This window comes from Leucoraja erinacea, chromosome 1, assembly GCF_028641065.1.
Source record: "Leucoraja erinacea ecotype New England chromosome 1, Leri_hhj_1, whole genome shotgun sequence".
Lineage (NCBI taxonomy): Eukaryota > Metazoa > Chordata > Chondrichthyes > Rajiformes > Rajidae > Leucoraja > Leucoraja erinaceus.
This window is the reverse complement of record NC_073377.1, coordinates 67,397,194-67,414,886: the sequence shown is the minus strand read 5'-3', so window position 1 is coordinate 67,414,886 and position 17,693 is coordinate 67,397,194. Positions and strand designations below refer to the sequence as shown.

The window sequence follows — 17,693 nt, the reverse complement described above, 5'->3', positions numbered from 1 at the left end:
CAGTGCTGAGTCAAATATCACGCCGAGGTTTTTGACGTGAGGTTTGAGTAATGGGGTAAGGCTTCCAAGACTGCCTGCTATCATTTTGATTGAGTCCGAGGGGCCGAGAAGAATGACCTCAGACTTACTCCCATTTAGTTGGAGGAAGTTCTGGGCCATCTGGGTAATGTGACAGTCTTAGTTCAATTCCACACCCTTGACCTGGAATACTTGTTTATAAAATTCTGTCACCTTTATCAACTGAGGAGATTCACGGGCGATCTACATATCGCCCCAAGCCAACACCAAGGAGACACCGGACGAATTATACCTGTTGATTCTGTTGAGATAGAAAATCCTGGCGCTATTCCCCAAGTACACCAGCATGCCACCCCCATGCGGGATGTTAACACTCTTTCCAACAATCAAGTATACCTAATTTTAACCAGTCTGATCATCTGTTGGTGCTTCTCCTGCCAGCTTGTGAACAGATTGAAGTGCGAGTCACCAACGAAGAGAGCAACAGCAGGACTGCTCTGAGTCAGTGGAGTGGAACGTGCTCAAGAGAATTTCATTAGCCTGAATGAGTATACCTCGGCCATCATTGGTTTCATCTAGATATTTCGGTGACGACTGCTTTCCAACAAAGACAATTCCAATCTATTCTAACCAAAAACCAAAGTCCAGATCTGAGGCTTTCAAGGAGTATAATCCCACACAGGACAAGAAGGCCAAGGATGATCTCCGCAAGATCGTCAGGAATGGCAAGCGATAATTCCAAAACAGTTGGAATCACAATTCAATCAAGAGGATGCCAGGCAACTGCAGCAAAAGCTGAATACCATCACAAACTAAAAACCGAAATGAGAGGCGATCTCTGGCAAACAACACATCTCTACCAGATGAGCTCAATGTCTTTTAAGCAAGATTTGTGTAGGCAAACAAAGTTCCGGCTTGGCATGTGTGTCCCTACAGCTTGGTGGCAGGTCAGTTCTGCTTTCACGAGGGTAAACTTATGAAAGCCGTTGCCTGGATGGCATCCCTGGACCTCTTCAACCTCTCACTTCAATAGTGTACTACCACCACCTTCAAGGAAACCTCAAATTCCAGTCCCCAAGAAAAATAAAGTTACCTGCCTCAGTGACGATCATCCAGTAGCTCTAGCATTGATTATAATGAAGTGCTTTGAATGATTGGTAATGCCCTACATCTGTGCTAATCTTATAGACAATCTAGACCCTTTACAATTTGCATAGGGGAAAAATGCCATTTCTCATGCATCACATTCGGCTCTGAATAACTTTAATAATTCACGGACTACAACTCAGCCTTCAAGAACATAATACCAATTAAGATCATCCCTAAATATCTGGACCTTGGCCTTCTGGACTTCATGACCAGCGGACCTCAGTAGATTAGAATTGGCCTTAACATTTCTTCCTGACCTTAAATCTTGTTGCCTTCAAGGTTGTGTGCTCAGTCGCTTGGCCCACAACTGTGTGGCCAAGAATAATGCCAACTTGATTTTTAATTTCGACAATTATTCGCTAGATCAACAACAACGTTGAGGTGAAGTACATGTGATATGTTTTCAGGACAACAACCTAACAATTAATATCAGGAAGAAGAGTTATTTGTTGGCCTAAGGAAACAAGGGGAAACAAGTCCCTGTCAATGGAACTGCTGTAGAGATATTTACTAGCTTCAAACATATCCATTTCATCAGCAATCTAGCCTGCTCCCTTCACACTGTTGTGGTGATCAAAAAACGCATCAGCGTCTTTACTTTCATCGGCATCCAAAAAGATTCAGCATGTCCGAACAAACTAGACAGAAAAAACTAGGATAGAAAAAAATCAAATCAAGGACCAACAGCAATATTTCCCCCATTATCTAACAGCTGTTTATTGTGCTTGAAAGCATCACATCAAAACAGCAATTTGCAATTCTATAGATGTATTAAAGCAGCAAATGACTAAAACCTAAAGAAAATGGACTCAAATTGGGAAGAACCAGGCCACGCATATCTTGTTCTACAAACTGTCTGTCTTCTGCTCTTTTCCAATTTATGAGTTTAGACCATTAAAAGTAAGGAAAAATTCCAGGTGGAACATGATCCCAGTGGCTACATTCCAAAGTACAATCCAATCATCATGGCTTTTACTTGATGTTCACAATAGAAAATACGAATTAGGAGTGGAGGTAGGAGAAATTACATCCTCTACTTTCCCCAAAGTAGACAGAACGCCCTGGCAATTCCATCCCATCTCAAAAGCAGTAATGCTAACCAGGAATTCAGCCAACTAGAGTCAATATAGGTCCTGTAATAACTTCAAGCAGCACAGATTAGGAGAAGAAGGTGAAGCACAAGCGGCTATAACAAAGGGAGTTTACTTGAAATTGTATATAGACACAAGGACAGGAAATAGCTACACAAAAAATGTCAAAGAGAAGCAAGATGTTCTAGATTGGAAACGTAAATATAATAGGTAAATAAATGACACAAGTATACATACTTGATTTTCCACATGGACAAACCCTGAATCCTGATCGTGGGCAATTTCCACAAGCCCCACGGTGACAGACCAGCTCACATGTATGATGACCACAAGGTAAAGTTTTTCTGCACACCTAAGTGACAATAAATTTGCGTTACATATACCTTTTGTTAATCCAAATATTCTAAAAAATATTATTGTTATACTGAACCATATGCAAATACACAACAGAAAATGATAAACACGAAATCCTATCAACCAGCAAAATGATATGCCAATATGGTTATTTCAAAAACTACCCTTTTTTGTCTACAAAAGTCAGGAACAGACATGGTAGAATAGAAGGAAATCTGGAAGGTATACAAGGAGAGGTCATGCAAGACAGCACACAGGTCAATGTCGACCATATCAGGCAGGAAAAATCGCACTTGTAAGAGAGAAGAGTCAAGAGTGTTTTATTGTCATATGCCCCAGATAGAACAATGAAATTCTTACTTGCTGCAGCACAACAGAGTATGTAAACATAGTACATAATGGGATAAAAAACAGTTCAGTGTGTATATATACACATGCACACATTCTCAATAAACAAACAATTATAGTGCAATAATAACAATAGTCTATTGTAGTTCAGTGCTTATTTGTTGTAGTGTTTAATAGCCTAATGGCTGAAAGGAAGAAGCTGTTCCTGAACTTGGACGTTACAGTTTTCAGGCGCCTGTACCTTCTTCCCAATGGCAGTGGCGAAATGAGTGTGTGGCCAGGATGGTGTGGGCCTTTGATAATGTTGGCTGCCTTTTTGAGGCAGTGAATTTGGTAAATCCCTTCGATGGTGGGGAGGTCAGAACCGGTGATGGACTGGGCAGCGGTCACAACGTTTTCCAGTATTTTCTGCTCCTGGACGTTCAAGTTGCCGAACCAGGCCACAATGCAACCAGTCAACTGTGCACCTGTACAGGGCTCTCGCTTAACTTTTTTTCCCCTGTTGCCAGCTGGGCAACCTTGGCAGCTTTTTAGGTTGTCAAATGACAGTTTAGGTGGTCATTTAAGATGGCTTACATGACGCGTGCAATAATGTGCTCGGACAAAGTGCGCAATTACCAGTCGGAATTATACTCAAAGAAGCATTCACATATTATTTCTGCTTCAAATAAAGTCACAAACTAAACATTCACCAATCAAGACATGATATATCCCACAATGACAAGCAGCAAAATTATAAGACAGTATCTCAACTCTTTTTACACATTGCAATTAATGCAATTTCTATTAGTTCTTTCCACTTCCAAACAAAAATGTGGTTGGATTATTCAGCGTATGATCAACCTGTGTCACTAAATCCTGGACCACGGTAACATATATGCGTACGTATAGTTGTGAATGTTGCTCATTAAATAACTACAGTACTGATACTCCATATTAAGAGCATTGATTTGCCGTTAAAATGAATTCTGTAATAACGTGTCAACGGTAGCAGTGACAATCGAACACTGCGGTTTTAATGTTTCACGTGTTCACAATATAATTAATCCATCTTTATAGATTAAAACAAATAGTAACATTGGGAATTAAAACACATTTGATTGCATACCGTTATCAAACATAGTTAATGTTCGCTCTGAAGACATTTCCAGGACAATAGGGTCAGGGAGGGGGGTGTGTGTGAATCACTGCGGGGTGAATAGATGGTGGGGGGGGGGGGGGGGGGTGTTAGAGGGCTGGCGGTGAAGGATGGAGGTATTGAGGGAGGTGAATTAGTACGTGTTGGTGGGGGTCAGATAGTATGTTGAGGGGAGGGCAGGGGGGAGGTCAGGGATGTTGACTGGGGGGGTTCAGTACGGATGGATGGGGGTAGACAAAAGTGCTGGAGAAACTCAACGGGTGAGGCAGCATCTATGGAGCGAAGGAAATAGGCAACATTTCGGGTTGACCCTTCTTCAAACTAATCCCCCCATTCTTCTTGAATGGGGGGATCAGTACAGGATGGATGGGGGGTTGGCAGGAGAATTAATGCAAGGTGGATAGGGTGATCAGCGCGGGATGAATAGATTTGGGGGGTGGGGGGGGGGGGGGGGGGAAGATGGGAGGGGAGCACAGGGGATGTCAGTGAGGACTGAATAGAGGCGGGAACAGGGATCAGTGCGCGATGTAGAGGAGGGGTCCCAGGATAAGGGGGTGGGGGAGGGGGGGGGAGGAAAAGGAAGAAAGAGAGAGAGAGCGAGAGAGAGAGCGAGAGCGAGAGCGAGAGGGACGAGGTGGGGAGGAAGGAGGGTCAGCGCTCCTCGGACAATATCGCCCCGCTGCCTTGGCCCTTGGGAACTCCTCGCCACCGCCTCCCTCCTCCGCCAGCCAACAGCAAGGTGCGGGGCCACTCAAAGATCCTATAGCTATAGGATCTATGGTGCAGCTGCTTTAGAAGTGTCGGAGCGAATGACGGGTCCCGCACAGCAGCAGCAGCGGCTCCATTTCCCCCTCCTCCCTGATAGCAGCCGCTGCTTGCAAACCTGCTAACTGCGATAACCGCTTCAAAAGTTTTTTAAGTGCCATTAGTGGGTTTGCAAGCAGCGGCCCTTATCAGGGCGGGCGGGGGGTGGGAGGAGGAGGAGATGGAGCCGCTGCTGCCGCTGTTCGGGACTCGTCATTCGCTGCGACCCTTCGTCACCCCGCACCAAGTATCTTTCCCACGCAATACAGCCGTCACCATCGAAACAAAACGTTGCGTTCCTTTTCTCTTGAGAGGCTGCCTGACCAGTTTTTCGGTACAAACCAATATCTGGTTGCCAAGCCGGGCAAAATGACTCGATGTTTCCGGTTGCCCGGCAGTGCTTTGATGGTCAATGGCACCCGGGCAACCGTTAATTTTGAGCCCTGCTGTAGATGTTCAAGAGAATCCTCTTTGACATACCGAATCTCCAAAATCTTCTCAGGAAGTAGAGGCGCTGATATGCTTTCTTTATAATTGGATCAGTGTGCTGGGTCCAGGTATGATCTTCGGTAATATGCACGCCCAGGAATTTGAAGTTTTTGACTCTCACCACCATTGTCCAATTGATATAAATAGGATTGTGGGACCTTATCCTTCCTCTTCCAAAGTCCACAATCAGTTCCTTGGTTTTACTGATGTTGAGAGCCAGGTTATTGTGCTGGCACCATTTGGTCACTCGGTCGATCTCACTTCTATACTCTGACTCACCACCATCTGTGATTAGTCCAACAACTGTGGTGTCGTCGGCGAACTTGAAGATGGGGTTCGCACTGTGTCCAGCTACACAGTCATGAGTATAGAGCGACTAGAGCAGGGGGCTGAGCACGCAGCCTTGAGGTGTTCCCGTACTGATTGTTACTAAATATTAAGTATTTCTTCCAATTCGAACAGACTGTGGTCTGTGGATGAGGAAGTCGAGGATCCAATTGCAGAGGGATGCGCAGAGACCCAGTTCCGTAAGCTTGGTAACCAGCTGTGGTCCATAAACAACAGCCTGACGTAAGTGTTTTTATTGTCCAAGTGGTCCAGTGAGATCGCATCCTCCGTTGACCTGTTGTGGCAGTATGTGAACTGTAGTGGGTCGAGGTTCTTGTCGAGGTAGCAGTTGATGTGCACCATAACCAACCTCTCTAAGCACTTCTAATCACCACAGACATGTGCCACTGGTTGATAGTCGTTGAGGCACATCATCTTACTCTTCTTGGGCACCGGTATTATTGATGACCTCTTGAAGCAGGTGGGAACCTCAGACCTCAGAAGTGAGAGGTTAAAAATGGCCGCAAAAACTCCAGCCAGTTGGTCTACACAGGTTTTGAGAACACGACCGGGTATACCATCAGGTCCAGGTGCTTTCCGAGGGTTCACCCCCCCTGAAGGATCTTCTGACTGTGACTGTAATACCATCAGGGCGAATGGGGCTCGGGAAGGCACATCAGTGTTCTCCCTATCAAATCGTGCGTAGAACGCATTGAGCTCATCATGGAATGATGCTTCGCTGTCGTTTGAGCTGCCTCCTGATTTCGTCTTGTAGGAGGTGAAGGCATTCAAGCCCTGCCACAGTTGTCGAACATCCGCCTCATCCTCCAGCTTAGAGTAGAAGTCCCTTTTTGGCCTTTTTGATGGCCTTGTCAAGGTCGTATCTAGACTTATAGACTTCTGCGTCACCAGACATGAATGTCCGGGATCTGGTCTTCAGAAGAATGTGGATCTCATGGTTCATCCAAGGCTTCTGGTTAGGAAACACTCATAAGGTTTTTGTTGGAACACTAACCTCCACACATTTCCTTATGAAGTCTGTAACGACTGTGGCATATTCATTCAGGTCCGATGCCGAGTCCTTGAACATTGCCCAGTCTACAGACTCCAAGCAGTCCTGTAGTTGTTCCTCTGCCTCCCCAAACACATTGGAGCACAGTATTTTTGTTTGCAAGGAGGGCTAGGTTTACAACCTAAATCACTTCCAGGATAGCTTTTTCTTTTTCCAAGCCATTTAGAAAGATTAAAATGCCTTGCTATTTTGTTTCAAAAAACTCGCTGTTTACACCTTCCTTACAAATATTTCTCATTCCTCTGGCTAGACACTGGACAAATTTCATCTAGTTCCAACTCATGTCCACCCCATCCAACGTCAATAACCATTGTACATCACGTACATATGCCCATCTCTAATATGAGCAAAAAGTGGGCAGGAAGCTATTGTTGGAATGATGATTCCAGGAACTTTACAACTTACAAAGCATGCAACAGCTCTTTAAGAGATCTTCAGGCATATATCTTCAGGTATTCAGGGTTATAGGGACAGATCTATGCCCTCTAGTGCAGTAAATGTTCACCTAGACTTGGATTTTGGCCTAAGAAAAAAAAATCATGACAGCAATTTGAACCCAACTCTACCCTGCAGCCATCGCAGTGCTTCTCTTAACCCTTAATTTCCTTTATTCTTTTTTAAATTTTTTTAACGTTGCATTTCTTTCCCTACCAATATACACATGATTTATATAACCAATTATTTAATACAATTTAAATACTTAAACAAAAAAGGTTAACTTGCAATTTGATATCCAATTTTACCTATTTCGAATGAAAAATCATGCGTCAAGTCAAGTCAATTTTATTTCTATAGCACATTTAATAACAACTCTCGTTGACCAAAGTGCTTTACATTAGTGTAGGTACTAACTTGCTACATAGATCAATAATACATACATGAATACATACACCGCTCTCTCAGAGGACCTCAAGAAAGGCTTGAGAATAGAAATAAGTTTTAAGTCTAGACTTAAAAGAGTTGATGGAGGGTGCAGTTCTGATGGGAAGCAGGATGCTGTTCCATAGTCTAGGTCTAGACTAGTGGGGTACCCCAAGGCTCAGTACTGGGACCCCAGCTATTTACAATATATATTAATGATCTGGATGAGGGAATTGAAGGCAATATCTCCAAGTTTGCGGATGACACTAAGCTGGGGGGCAGTGTTAGCTGTGAGGAGGATGCTAGGAGACTGCAGGGTGACTTGGATAGGCTGGGTGAGTGGGCAAATGTTTGGCAGATGCAGTATAATGTGGATAAATGTGAGGTTATCCATTTTGGTGGCAAAAACAGGAAAGCAGACTATTATCTAAATGGTGGCCGATTGGGAAAGGGGGAGATGCAGCGAGACCTGGGTGTCATGGTACACCAGTCATTGAAGGTAGGCATGCAGGTGCAGCAGGCAGTAAAGAAAGCGAATGGTATGTTAGCTTTCATTGCAAAAAGATTTGAGTATAGGAGCAGAGAGGTTCTACTGCAGTTGTACAGGGTCTTGGTGAGACCACATCTGGAGTATTGCGTACAGTTTTGGTCTCCAAATCTGAGGAAGGACATTATTGCCATAGAGGGAGTGCAGAGACGGTTCACCAGACTGATTCCTGGGATGTCAGGACTGTCTTATGAAGAAAGAAGACTGGATAGACTTGGTTTATACTCTCTAGAATTTAGAAGATTGAGAGGGGATCTTATAGAAACTTACAAAATTCTTAAGGGGTTGGACAGGCTAGATGCAGGAAGATTGTTCCCGATGTTAGGGAAGTCCAGGACAAGGGGTCACAGCTTAAGGATAAAGGGGAAATCCTTTAAAACCGAGATGAGAAGAACTTTTTTCACGCAGAGAGTGGTGAATCTCTGGAACTCTCTGCCATAGAGGGTAGTTGAGGCCAGTTCATTGGCTATATTTAAGAGGGAGTTAGATGTGGCCCTTGTGGCTAAGGGGATCAGGGGGTATGGAGAGAAGGCAGGTACGGGATACTGAGTTGGATGATCAGCCATGATCATATTGAATGGCGGTGCAGGCTCGAAGGGCCGAATGGCCTACTCCTGCACCTAATTTCTATGTTTCTATGTGCTGCAACCGCAAAAGCGCAGTAGCCCCGAGCTTATGCCTAGACCGCGGGATGGTCAGTAACCCCAAGTCGGCTGATCTGAGGGACCTGGAAGTGGTATTGTGGGAAGGCAGATTTTTGATGTAGGTGGGGGCGAACTCATTAAGGGCTTTGTAAACAAAAAGGAGCTTGAAATTGATTCGGAACCGCACTGGGAGCCAGTGGAGAGAGGCCAGAATCAGGGTGTTATGGTCCCTTTTTCAGGTGCCCGTCGGGAGTCTCGCTGCGGCGTTTTGGATCAATTGCAGGCAGGACAGGGATGATTGGCTGATGCCAGTGTAAAGGGAGTTGCAGTAATCAAGACAGGAGGAGATAAATGAGTGGATGATCTTTTCGAGGTCGTCAAATCGGAGGAAAGGTGTTATTTTTGCTATTGTTCGAAGCTGGAAGCTAGCTTTTACCACGGCATTGACTTGTTTGTCAAATTTTAACGCGCCGTCAAATATCACAAGAAGGTTTTTGACGTGAGGTTTGAGTAATGGGGTAAGGCTAGCAAGGTTGCCTGCTATCGTTTTGATGGATTCTGAGGGGCTGAGTAGGATGACCTCAGACTTACTCTCGTTTAGTTGGAGGAAGTTCTGGGCCATCCAACACTTTATATCCTCGAGGCATTGACCAGAAACATTCAATTCTGTTTCTCTCTTCTTCACAAAAGCTGCCCGACTTGATAAGTATTTCCAGTCGGTTAGAGTTTTATTTGTTGTTCCTTCATTATTACCACATCAATTCAGGAACTCCCAAGCTAACATTGCTGCAGGAATATTTCCATCAACAATGACCTCAATGACTCTTTTCCAATGGCACCTAAAAATCAGCATTACATGTCAACTAAGCACATAATTCAACATATATGAATATTAAAACCATCACTGCCCTTCTGTTTCAAATTATCCAAAGGTTTTCACCAGATCTACAAGAAGATTAAATAACTAACAAATTATTTGATCTAATGTCATAATTGAGTTCAGTTTACCTCTTCACATTGCCATTGAGGACTAGCACATAGCTGCTCGGCTGTTTTCCTGCCACACAAACATCGTTGCCAGCTGACACGAGGACACTCTGGACAATTGCCTATAAAAAGCATTAAAAGGCAATTTTTGATATTTTTAATTTCAAACCACAGCATTTAATTTTTTATTTAGTCACAATCACGATAGAGCTGAATTTTCATTTATGTCAGGCATAGGCCATTATTTTAACATTCCCTCAAATGAATTATCTAATTCTAATAAATTATGGACAGGGGCAGGCATCTATATAATTGTGTTTTGATGGGCAGGATAAAAAGCAAATTTTAAATTACCCAACTCGTATGCTTTTTTATTTTTAAGCCACAAGAATTCATCAAGATAGGATTTGGAAATATGTAGAAGTGTAGAATATGTAGACGTTCGGTCAAATACATTTTCTGGCCATTTCCTCCCCACCCCTCCTGCCACACCATCTTACTTGACAGTTTCAAGAGAGAGTTAGATTTAGCTCAAAGCTAAGGGAATCAAGGGATATGGGGAAAAAGCCGGAACAGGGTACTGATTTTCGATGATCAGCCATGATCATATTGAATGGAAGTGCTGGCTCGTAGGGCCGAATGGCTTACTCCTGCACCTATTTTCTATGTTTATGTTTCATCTTTTTCCCTCAAGAGTGGAAGGAGCGCGAGTACGTGATGGACACGTGAACTATCCATTGTTGTTTCCTCACAACAAATAAGGAGGCCATTCATCAACGATTGTGTCCATACCACTGGCAACTTTAGACCTATGCACCTCCACCAGTGCTGTTCAGTCCAGGGTCATGGTGGAATGCAAAGATATCTCCTTTCTTTGATGAACTGCCAAATATCTCTCCAGCTCCTCTATTCTCATTTGCATTACCATGCAAATAATTTACAGATTTATTTATACCTAATTAATCAGCTATCTGAGAAATACTTGCCTGAATCCTTTCAATCAGGTTTCCACCCATGCCACAATAGCAACATGGCACCAATAAAAGTCTGTACTTTTATAAGCCTCCAGGTTCATCTTGTCTACAATCAATGATGCAGTCAATCAAAGCATCCTTCTCTGCTATATCTCCTGGCTCAGGCAGCAGAGTGGATATTTCTTTATTTCTATTCATATCTATCCAGTTTTATCCAGAGAATCATCCTCCCCCAACCTCTGTGTTATCTCAGTGTAGCCCAGAATCGATCCTTAACCTTCACACAAGAGCTGTCCTTCTGCAACAGCACTGAAAAGCAGTTTCCCCCTCACCTTTACCTCACCTTTTCAACATTTCATATTGCTGTTCTCTTATTACCAAATGTTGGCAGCCATCCTTTCATCTGCACGAGTCCAAAGCTGTGAAATTCTTCCTAAAGCACTCCACCTCATCCTTCACCTTCAGGATTATTCTTAAAACCTACCAAATTAGTCTTAACTGATGCTTTATCATTAAGAATCTATAGCAGGATAACCTATCCTTCATACTCATCCATGGGAAAGCCCAATTGCAATTTAACCCGTGTCAGGTGGTTGGGAAAATATTCAAAACAGAGATGTAAAATTTACCTTGCTGAGATTAAATGGCATCTCTGAATAATAGATATCACTTAAAATGTCCCTATGTATTTGGTTTCCAAACGCAAGGTCCATAGAAATCGAGATATGATCAGTTATCTTTTTACATTATGCCACATTTAGGTCAGGCATTAATACTATATGATATAACTTTATTTATCCCAGGAGGGAAATTGGACAAAGGACACAAAGGACAAAGGACATTTATTGTCACATACCACCAATTGGTGCAGTGAAATTTGAGTTACCATGCAGCACACAAATAAGATAAACACACTATAGAATTTAACATAAAACATGAAACATCCGCCACAGAGGAATCAACGTTTCCCACTGTGAGGGAAGGCAATAAAAGTTCAGTCCTCTTCCTCTCGTTTACCCGTGGTCGGAGCTTATTGTGGCCTACACAGTTGCCGCTACGGACGGCCCGATGTTTCAGGCCCTCTCGCCGGATGATGATACTCCGGTGCTGGAAGAACACTATCAGCGGCTTGGAGTTTCCGAATCTGCCGCTTCCTACCGGAGACTCTGGCTCCCGATGTCCACAGGTGACCTTGGCGAAAGATCCCAGGCCTCTGCAATGTTAAAGTGAATGCCGCCCGCGGCTGGAGGCTCCGCAGGCCACAGCTCCACGGTGTTAAAGTCGGCATTCCCAGCACTCCGGAGCTTCCAACACGGTGACCCTAGTAAGGCATCGGCCGCTCCGCCGCTACTGAAACTGATGCTCTGGCTGGTCACCGGCAGGAAAGGCCGCCCCAATCCAGATGGTAGGCCTCGAGGAGGGGGCCAAGAGGGAAAGACGCATCCTCGACCCAGGTAGCGACTGTGAAAAACAGTTTCCCCCTCCCCCCCCCACATAAAAAGACTAAAAGACCTCCACAACAAAACCTTTGACGGACTAAAAATAAAGAAGAGGATGAAAGTACGAAAAGCTGCAGGCGAGGCTGCCACACTCGATGGCGCCACCACTCGGAGAGTGATCTGCCAACAATCAGAAAACACAAGATACATGAAATGAAAGTGACAAGTGAAAAGGTTTGGGGATATGCAAAGATTGGGGGGGGGGGGGGGGGGAGAAGGGGAGTCAGTCTACCTCACGACAGAAGGGGGAGGAGTTGTACAGTTTGATAGCCACAAGGAAAAAGGATCTCCTGTGGCATTCTGTACTGCATCTTAACAGAACCAGTCTGTTGCTGAAGGCACTCCTCAGGTTGACCAGTGTGTCATGGAGGGGGTGAGCTGTATTGTCCAAGATACTCCGCAGTTTGAGGTTCCTCCCCTCCAAGATCATCTCCCACGAATCCAACTCCACCCCCAGGACGGAGCCAGCCTTCCTGATGAGCTTGTTAATCCTGTTGGCGTCCACGGCCTTCGTCCTGCTGCCCCCAGCACACGACAGCGAAGAAGATGGCACTGGCTACCACCGATTGGTAGAACATCTGCAGCATCTTACTGCAGACATTGAAGGAGCTGAACCTTCTGAAAAAGTACAGCCGGCTCTATCCCCTCTTGTAAAGAACCTCAGCGTTCCTGGACCAGTCCAGTTTACTGTCCAGGTAAACTCCAAGATATTTGTACTCCTTGGTAAACACCACGTCCACACCATTGATGGAGACAGGGGACAGGGGTGTTCCTCTCCTCCTAAAGTCCACCACTAACTTCTTAGTCTTGTCGGTGTTAAGCTGCAGGTGATTCAGCCCACACCACTCAACAAAAATACAAATATATGTCAAAAATTAAAATATGACGTTATTTTCAGTTAAAATTAAAGCAGATGGATTCAAATTGAGCAAAATGCTTTGCCTATACTAGTATATATATGTTATATTATGTTTACTGAAAATTACAAACAGGAGTTTATGCCACAAACTAACCTGCATGACATAAATGTTCACATTTATGCTGTCCACAAGATAACAAACGACCACACGGCTGTTGACAGGACCATCCCTTAGCACTACATCGCCTGGATAGTGCTTTAGCCTTTTCACAGTAGCACGTTATAGAGACCATCTTTGGACAAGGTGGGCAGGGACCTAAATTAGAAACACAAACATCAATCTTAATTATGACTACGTTTATTAAGACCGTGGAAAAAACAATTAGCCTAATCTAAATTACTTTACCAGGATGGCATAAAAGAAGACACTTGTGGCCACATAAAGGCTTAAATTCTTTGTCACAAACTTGGCCACAGGAATGTGGGACAAGCCAAGGGTCTTGTGGTGGATCTTCAACTTTTCGACAGTAACAGTAGTATCTTGTCGGAGTTTGAGATTGTTCATACTGATGCCTACATTTAGGACTAAATAGAAAATCCAACATTAATTTCCTGAACTGCCAGAAATATTGTATACATTGATTTCTACTTACAATTGTTTCTAAAAAAATTAACTACAGTATCCAGCATTTTGCACATAAAAATGGTTTGTATTGTGATACCCAATATAATGGATAATATAGCAAAGTTATTTAAAATATGATTATTCAAAGCCCACATATTAATAAAAATATTTTATTAAATGTTTTTTTAAAAAGTTATAAGAATTATCTCCAACAGAATCCAGTAACATGTTTCATAAGATTGTTGAAAAATATATAATTAAATGTTGATTCACAAATATCTGCACAGTCAATAAAAGTCCCGAGTGACTGGTCCACACTTAATGAATTTTGCATAATGGAAGCTAGGTGGAGACAAAGCTAGTAAGAGCTTCTGCCTCAATTCTTTAGCAACCTGGATTAAACCCCAATCTCCAGTGCTGTCTAGGTGGAGTTTGCAAGTTCTGCATTTACCTGCTGGAGTTTTCTGCAGGTTTCTTCCCACAAGCCAAATATGAACAGATTGGTGTGCTGGAGACACAAGAAACTGCAGGTGCTGGAATCCTAACAAAAATCAACGTGCTGGGGGAACTCAGTGGGTCAGACAGCCAGGGTCAGAAGGGAATGAGCAGATGATGTTTTGGTCTAGACACTTTTACAGACAAATGGGTTGATGTGTTGATTGTCACTGTAAATTATACCTGGTGCGTGAGTGGTAGAATCTGTGGAGAGTTTAGGAGTACGTAGGGAGAACAAAATAGAACTCACATAGGATTAGTGCAATATGGGCTAAAAATGGTTAACATGACAAAAATAAATAAATATGGAGATTTCAGGGTAATAATAGGATCCAAATGATTATAAAATTTTTATTTGTTTATTTACTTTTTATTAGCAATTGTACAAAGATAAAACATTCGGCAACTAGAATTATACAATGATTGTACAGCTTCATTTTTAACCTTATAACCTAAATTATAATAATGAAAGAAAGAGAAAGCAAGAAAGGAAGAAAGGAAAAAGTGAAAGGATAAAGTAGAGGAGTTCAAGAAAAAGTCCCTTAAACTACCAAAGCAGTGTAGCAGAAAAATAGAGGAATAAGAAAAAAATGGAGATATACCTTGCCCCTATCTAAAGTAGGCAGTTTAAACGAGGCGATTGGTAAGAGGAGAGAGAAATTTCTCAATTTAAGGGTTGATTTCAACTGTTTCCAAATTCGTAGGGTGCTATGAATTATCGGATTTTTCTCATACATTGATTTCTTCCGATGTATTGGAGAAGAATCGCGCCTATATTGAAAGGCGAACAATCTTCCCTCGCCATTTTTAACCAGTTTACTTGTTGACATGCATCTTCCATCCAGTAAATTAAATTTTTAATATTAGTTGCCCAGTAATAGAAAATAAAATTAGGGAGAGCCAGTCCACCGATTTCTTTAGGTTTGCATAAATGTCGTTTATGAATTCTATGAGTTTTATAATCCCAGGTAAAGTTTGTAATCAGTCAAGTTTTTTTTTTTTTAAAGTTTTTAGGGAGGTAAATCGGTATTGATTCAAATAGGTAAAGGATCCAAATTAAAGGGCTGTGCGGACTAATGACAAATTATCCTAGACCTGCAGGTGACTATTAACATTGACTCCTAATTAACTGAGTTAGTCACTAATTCACAACTTTATAACGTACAATAAATATACGATATTGAAACAAAGACCATCAGTTGAGTAAATATCCAATGATTACCATGGCCATGGATGATCTTTTTTTCCAAAATCATCATCCAGCACTGAGGATACAAGGAAAATGCTGTCTTTTGCCCACTTTTGAATACATGGCATGTGAAATATGCAATAACAACGAAAACAACTCCAAACCTAAAGAGGAAACAAATGGAATCTTTAATTTAAAATAAAAATGTGAATTTTAAATAAGATGTTTGAACAGTGAATGAACACAGATATATTTGCATATTTGAAACCATGGTCACTCTCAATGGAATTGTTTGATTAATAAGCTCTCAAAAAATAAATTAAATATTAATTCATAAACACTGTCAACAAACTTGCCAATAAAGGATGCAATGAGTAAATAAAATAAGGTGTGTGCACAGGTCAAGTCAGTGGATATTTTTAAGGCAGAGATAGATTTTTGATTAGTACAGATGTCAGAGGTTATGGGGAGAAGGCAGGAGAATGGCGTTAGGAGGGGAGATAGATCGGCCATGATTGAATGGCTGCAGACTTGATGGGCCGAATGGCCTAATTCTACTCCTATCACATGATCTTTTTAAAAAAATTCTCAGGTTATTTTTAGGAAACTGTTGACATTCCCAAATCAAGTCACAGATCTTCAGTTTATCATGTCTTCCGAAAGTCAATCACAATTTGATCATTAGGACGAATAAAAAGATATGAAAAAAAGATCTAAAATTAAGAAAATTAAGAGTGGTGAATCTCTGGAACTCTCTGCCACAGAGGGTAGTTGAGGCCAGTTCATTGGCTATATTTAAGAGGGAGTTAGATGTGGCCCTTGTGGCCAAGGGGATCAGAGGGTATGGAAAGAAGGCAGGTACGGGATACTGAGTTGGATGATCAGCCATGATCATATTGAATGGCGGTGCAGGCTCGAAGGGCCGAATGGCCTACTCCTGCACCTAATTTCTATGTTTCTATGTTTCTAACACATAAATTTGTGGTATAATATTTCACAGTACTCAAAGGATTATCTACAGAATAGGATTGACATTGTAAAAACATACTTCAATAACTTTTGAGATTTTAACTGTTGCAATACTTACAGCTTGGTTCCTCTTAACAGAGGCAATGCAGATGAGACATGTTTGAGCCCCTGACTGAAATGCGTCATTCAAATATTGTTTTGTACGTTCCAGTTCTCTGGAAGACTCCTCGCCTTTATAAAATCAAAGAATCAATTAATGAAACAAGGTAGTTTTAAGTTTTGCAATCCATCTGGTATTAAGAGATGTTTTAATTTGTAAATGTTGATACATGCAATATTGATTCCTCCATTTTAACCAAACATGAGAATGTAACTACATCTTTTACAATGCATACACCCCACAAATCAGCATAAATTGTGCACTACATTGCGCAGATCAAGGTAATGCAAAGACTATACTTAGCCATTGCATTTTCAAAATCATTTAGAAATTTTCACAAGGTGTATTTGATCCATTTTTAACAAAAAAATCATTTTATGTTAATGTTTCAGGTTCAGGATGCAAAGTTTACACTGAACAATAAGCATATTTATAATTTATGATCCTTATTTTCACACATTGTGCATTAACCATTATTAAGCACATTTGTTTTATCTCACCTATATGATCTGAATATGAAGTAAATGTTGATGCAACAATTTTCCCTCGCTGATTCTCAAAATCATCTCCTCCTTCTTCCTCAGAGGAAGTGTCTTCATCAGCAAACCTGTGAACTGCAGCTTGATTAGCCTTACGGATTTCTTCAAATCTTTTCAGTGATGATAGCTCTACCAAAAAAAAATATTATTATTAGAACTTAAATTGCAAGTGTTGCATCAATCATAGGAACTTCCATTCACTCTTTTGATAATGTTGTGGTGCGTAGGTCTCGAAACGAAAGAGGAGTCAGGTATTTCGAGAGGCACCTTTATTTGTGTTCCTCCCGGTTGTAGGGAAGTCCACATGAGAGAAAGATGGCACCCAAACCCTGCCTTTAAACCCTCTGGTTATGGGCCGCCTCCGGACTGAACCACTCCCGTGCCGAGGGGTTCGACAGTTAGGATGGCCCGACCCTTGGCATGAAACCCGAGGCATGAAACGCACCAGCGGGCGCACGACCCGGCCGGCCCGTGTGCGGAAGTCAGCCGATCGTGAGGCTGGCGGAGGCATAGGTGGAGGGACAGGTCGAGGGACCGGCGGGAGGACAGGTGGAG

General features: G+C 42.4%; 1 protein-coding gene across 1 annotated transcript in view; it reads right to left on the bottom strand.

Moving 5' to 3' along the window:
• nfxl1 (nuclear transcription factor, X-box binding-like 1) overlaps positions 1–17,693 on the bottom strand; it is a 116,330-nt gene that overhangs the window by 89,902 nt on the left and 8,735 nt on the right. The window contains exons 2-8 of the mRNA XM_055636659.1: positions 17,100–17,267; positions 16,558–16,670; positions 15,504–15,634; positions 13,568–13,746; positions 13,316–13,477; positions 9,851–9,951; positions 2,496–2,610 (exon numbers count right to left, since the gene is read on the bottom strand). Of these exons, the coding sequence (XP_055492634.1) occupies positions 2,496–2,610; positions 9,851–9,951; positions 13,316–13,477; positions 13,568–13,746; positions 15,504–15,634; positions 16,558–16,670; positions 17,100–17,267 (969 nt within the window). The remainder of the gene's footprint in view (positions 1–2,495; positions 2,611–9,850; positions 9,952–13,315; positions 13,478–13,567; positions 13,747–15,503; positions 15,635–16,557; positions 16,671–17,099; positions 17,268–17,693) is intronic.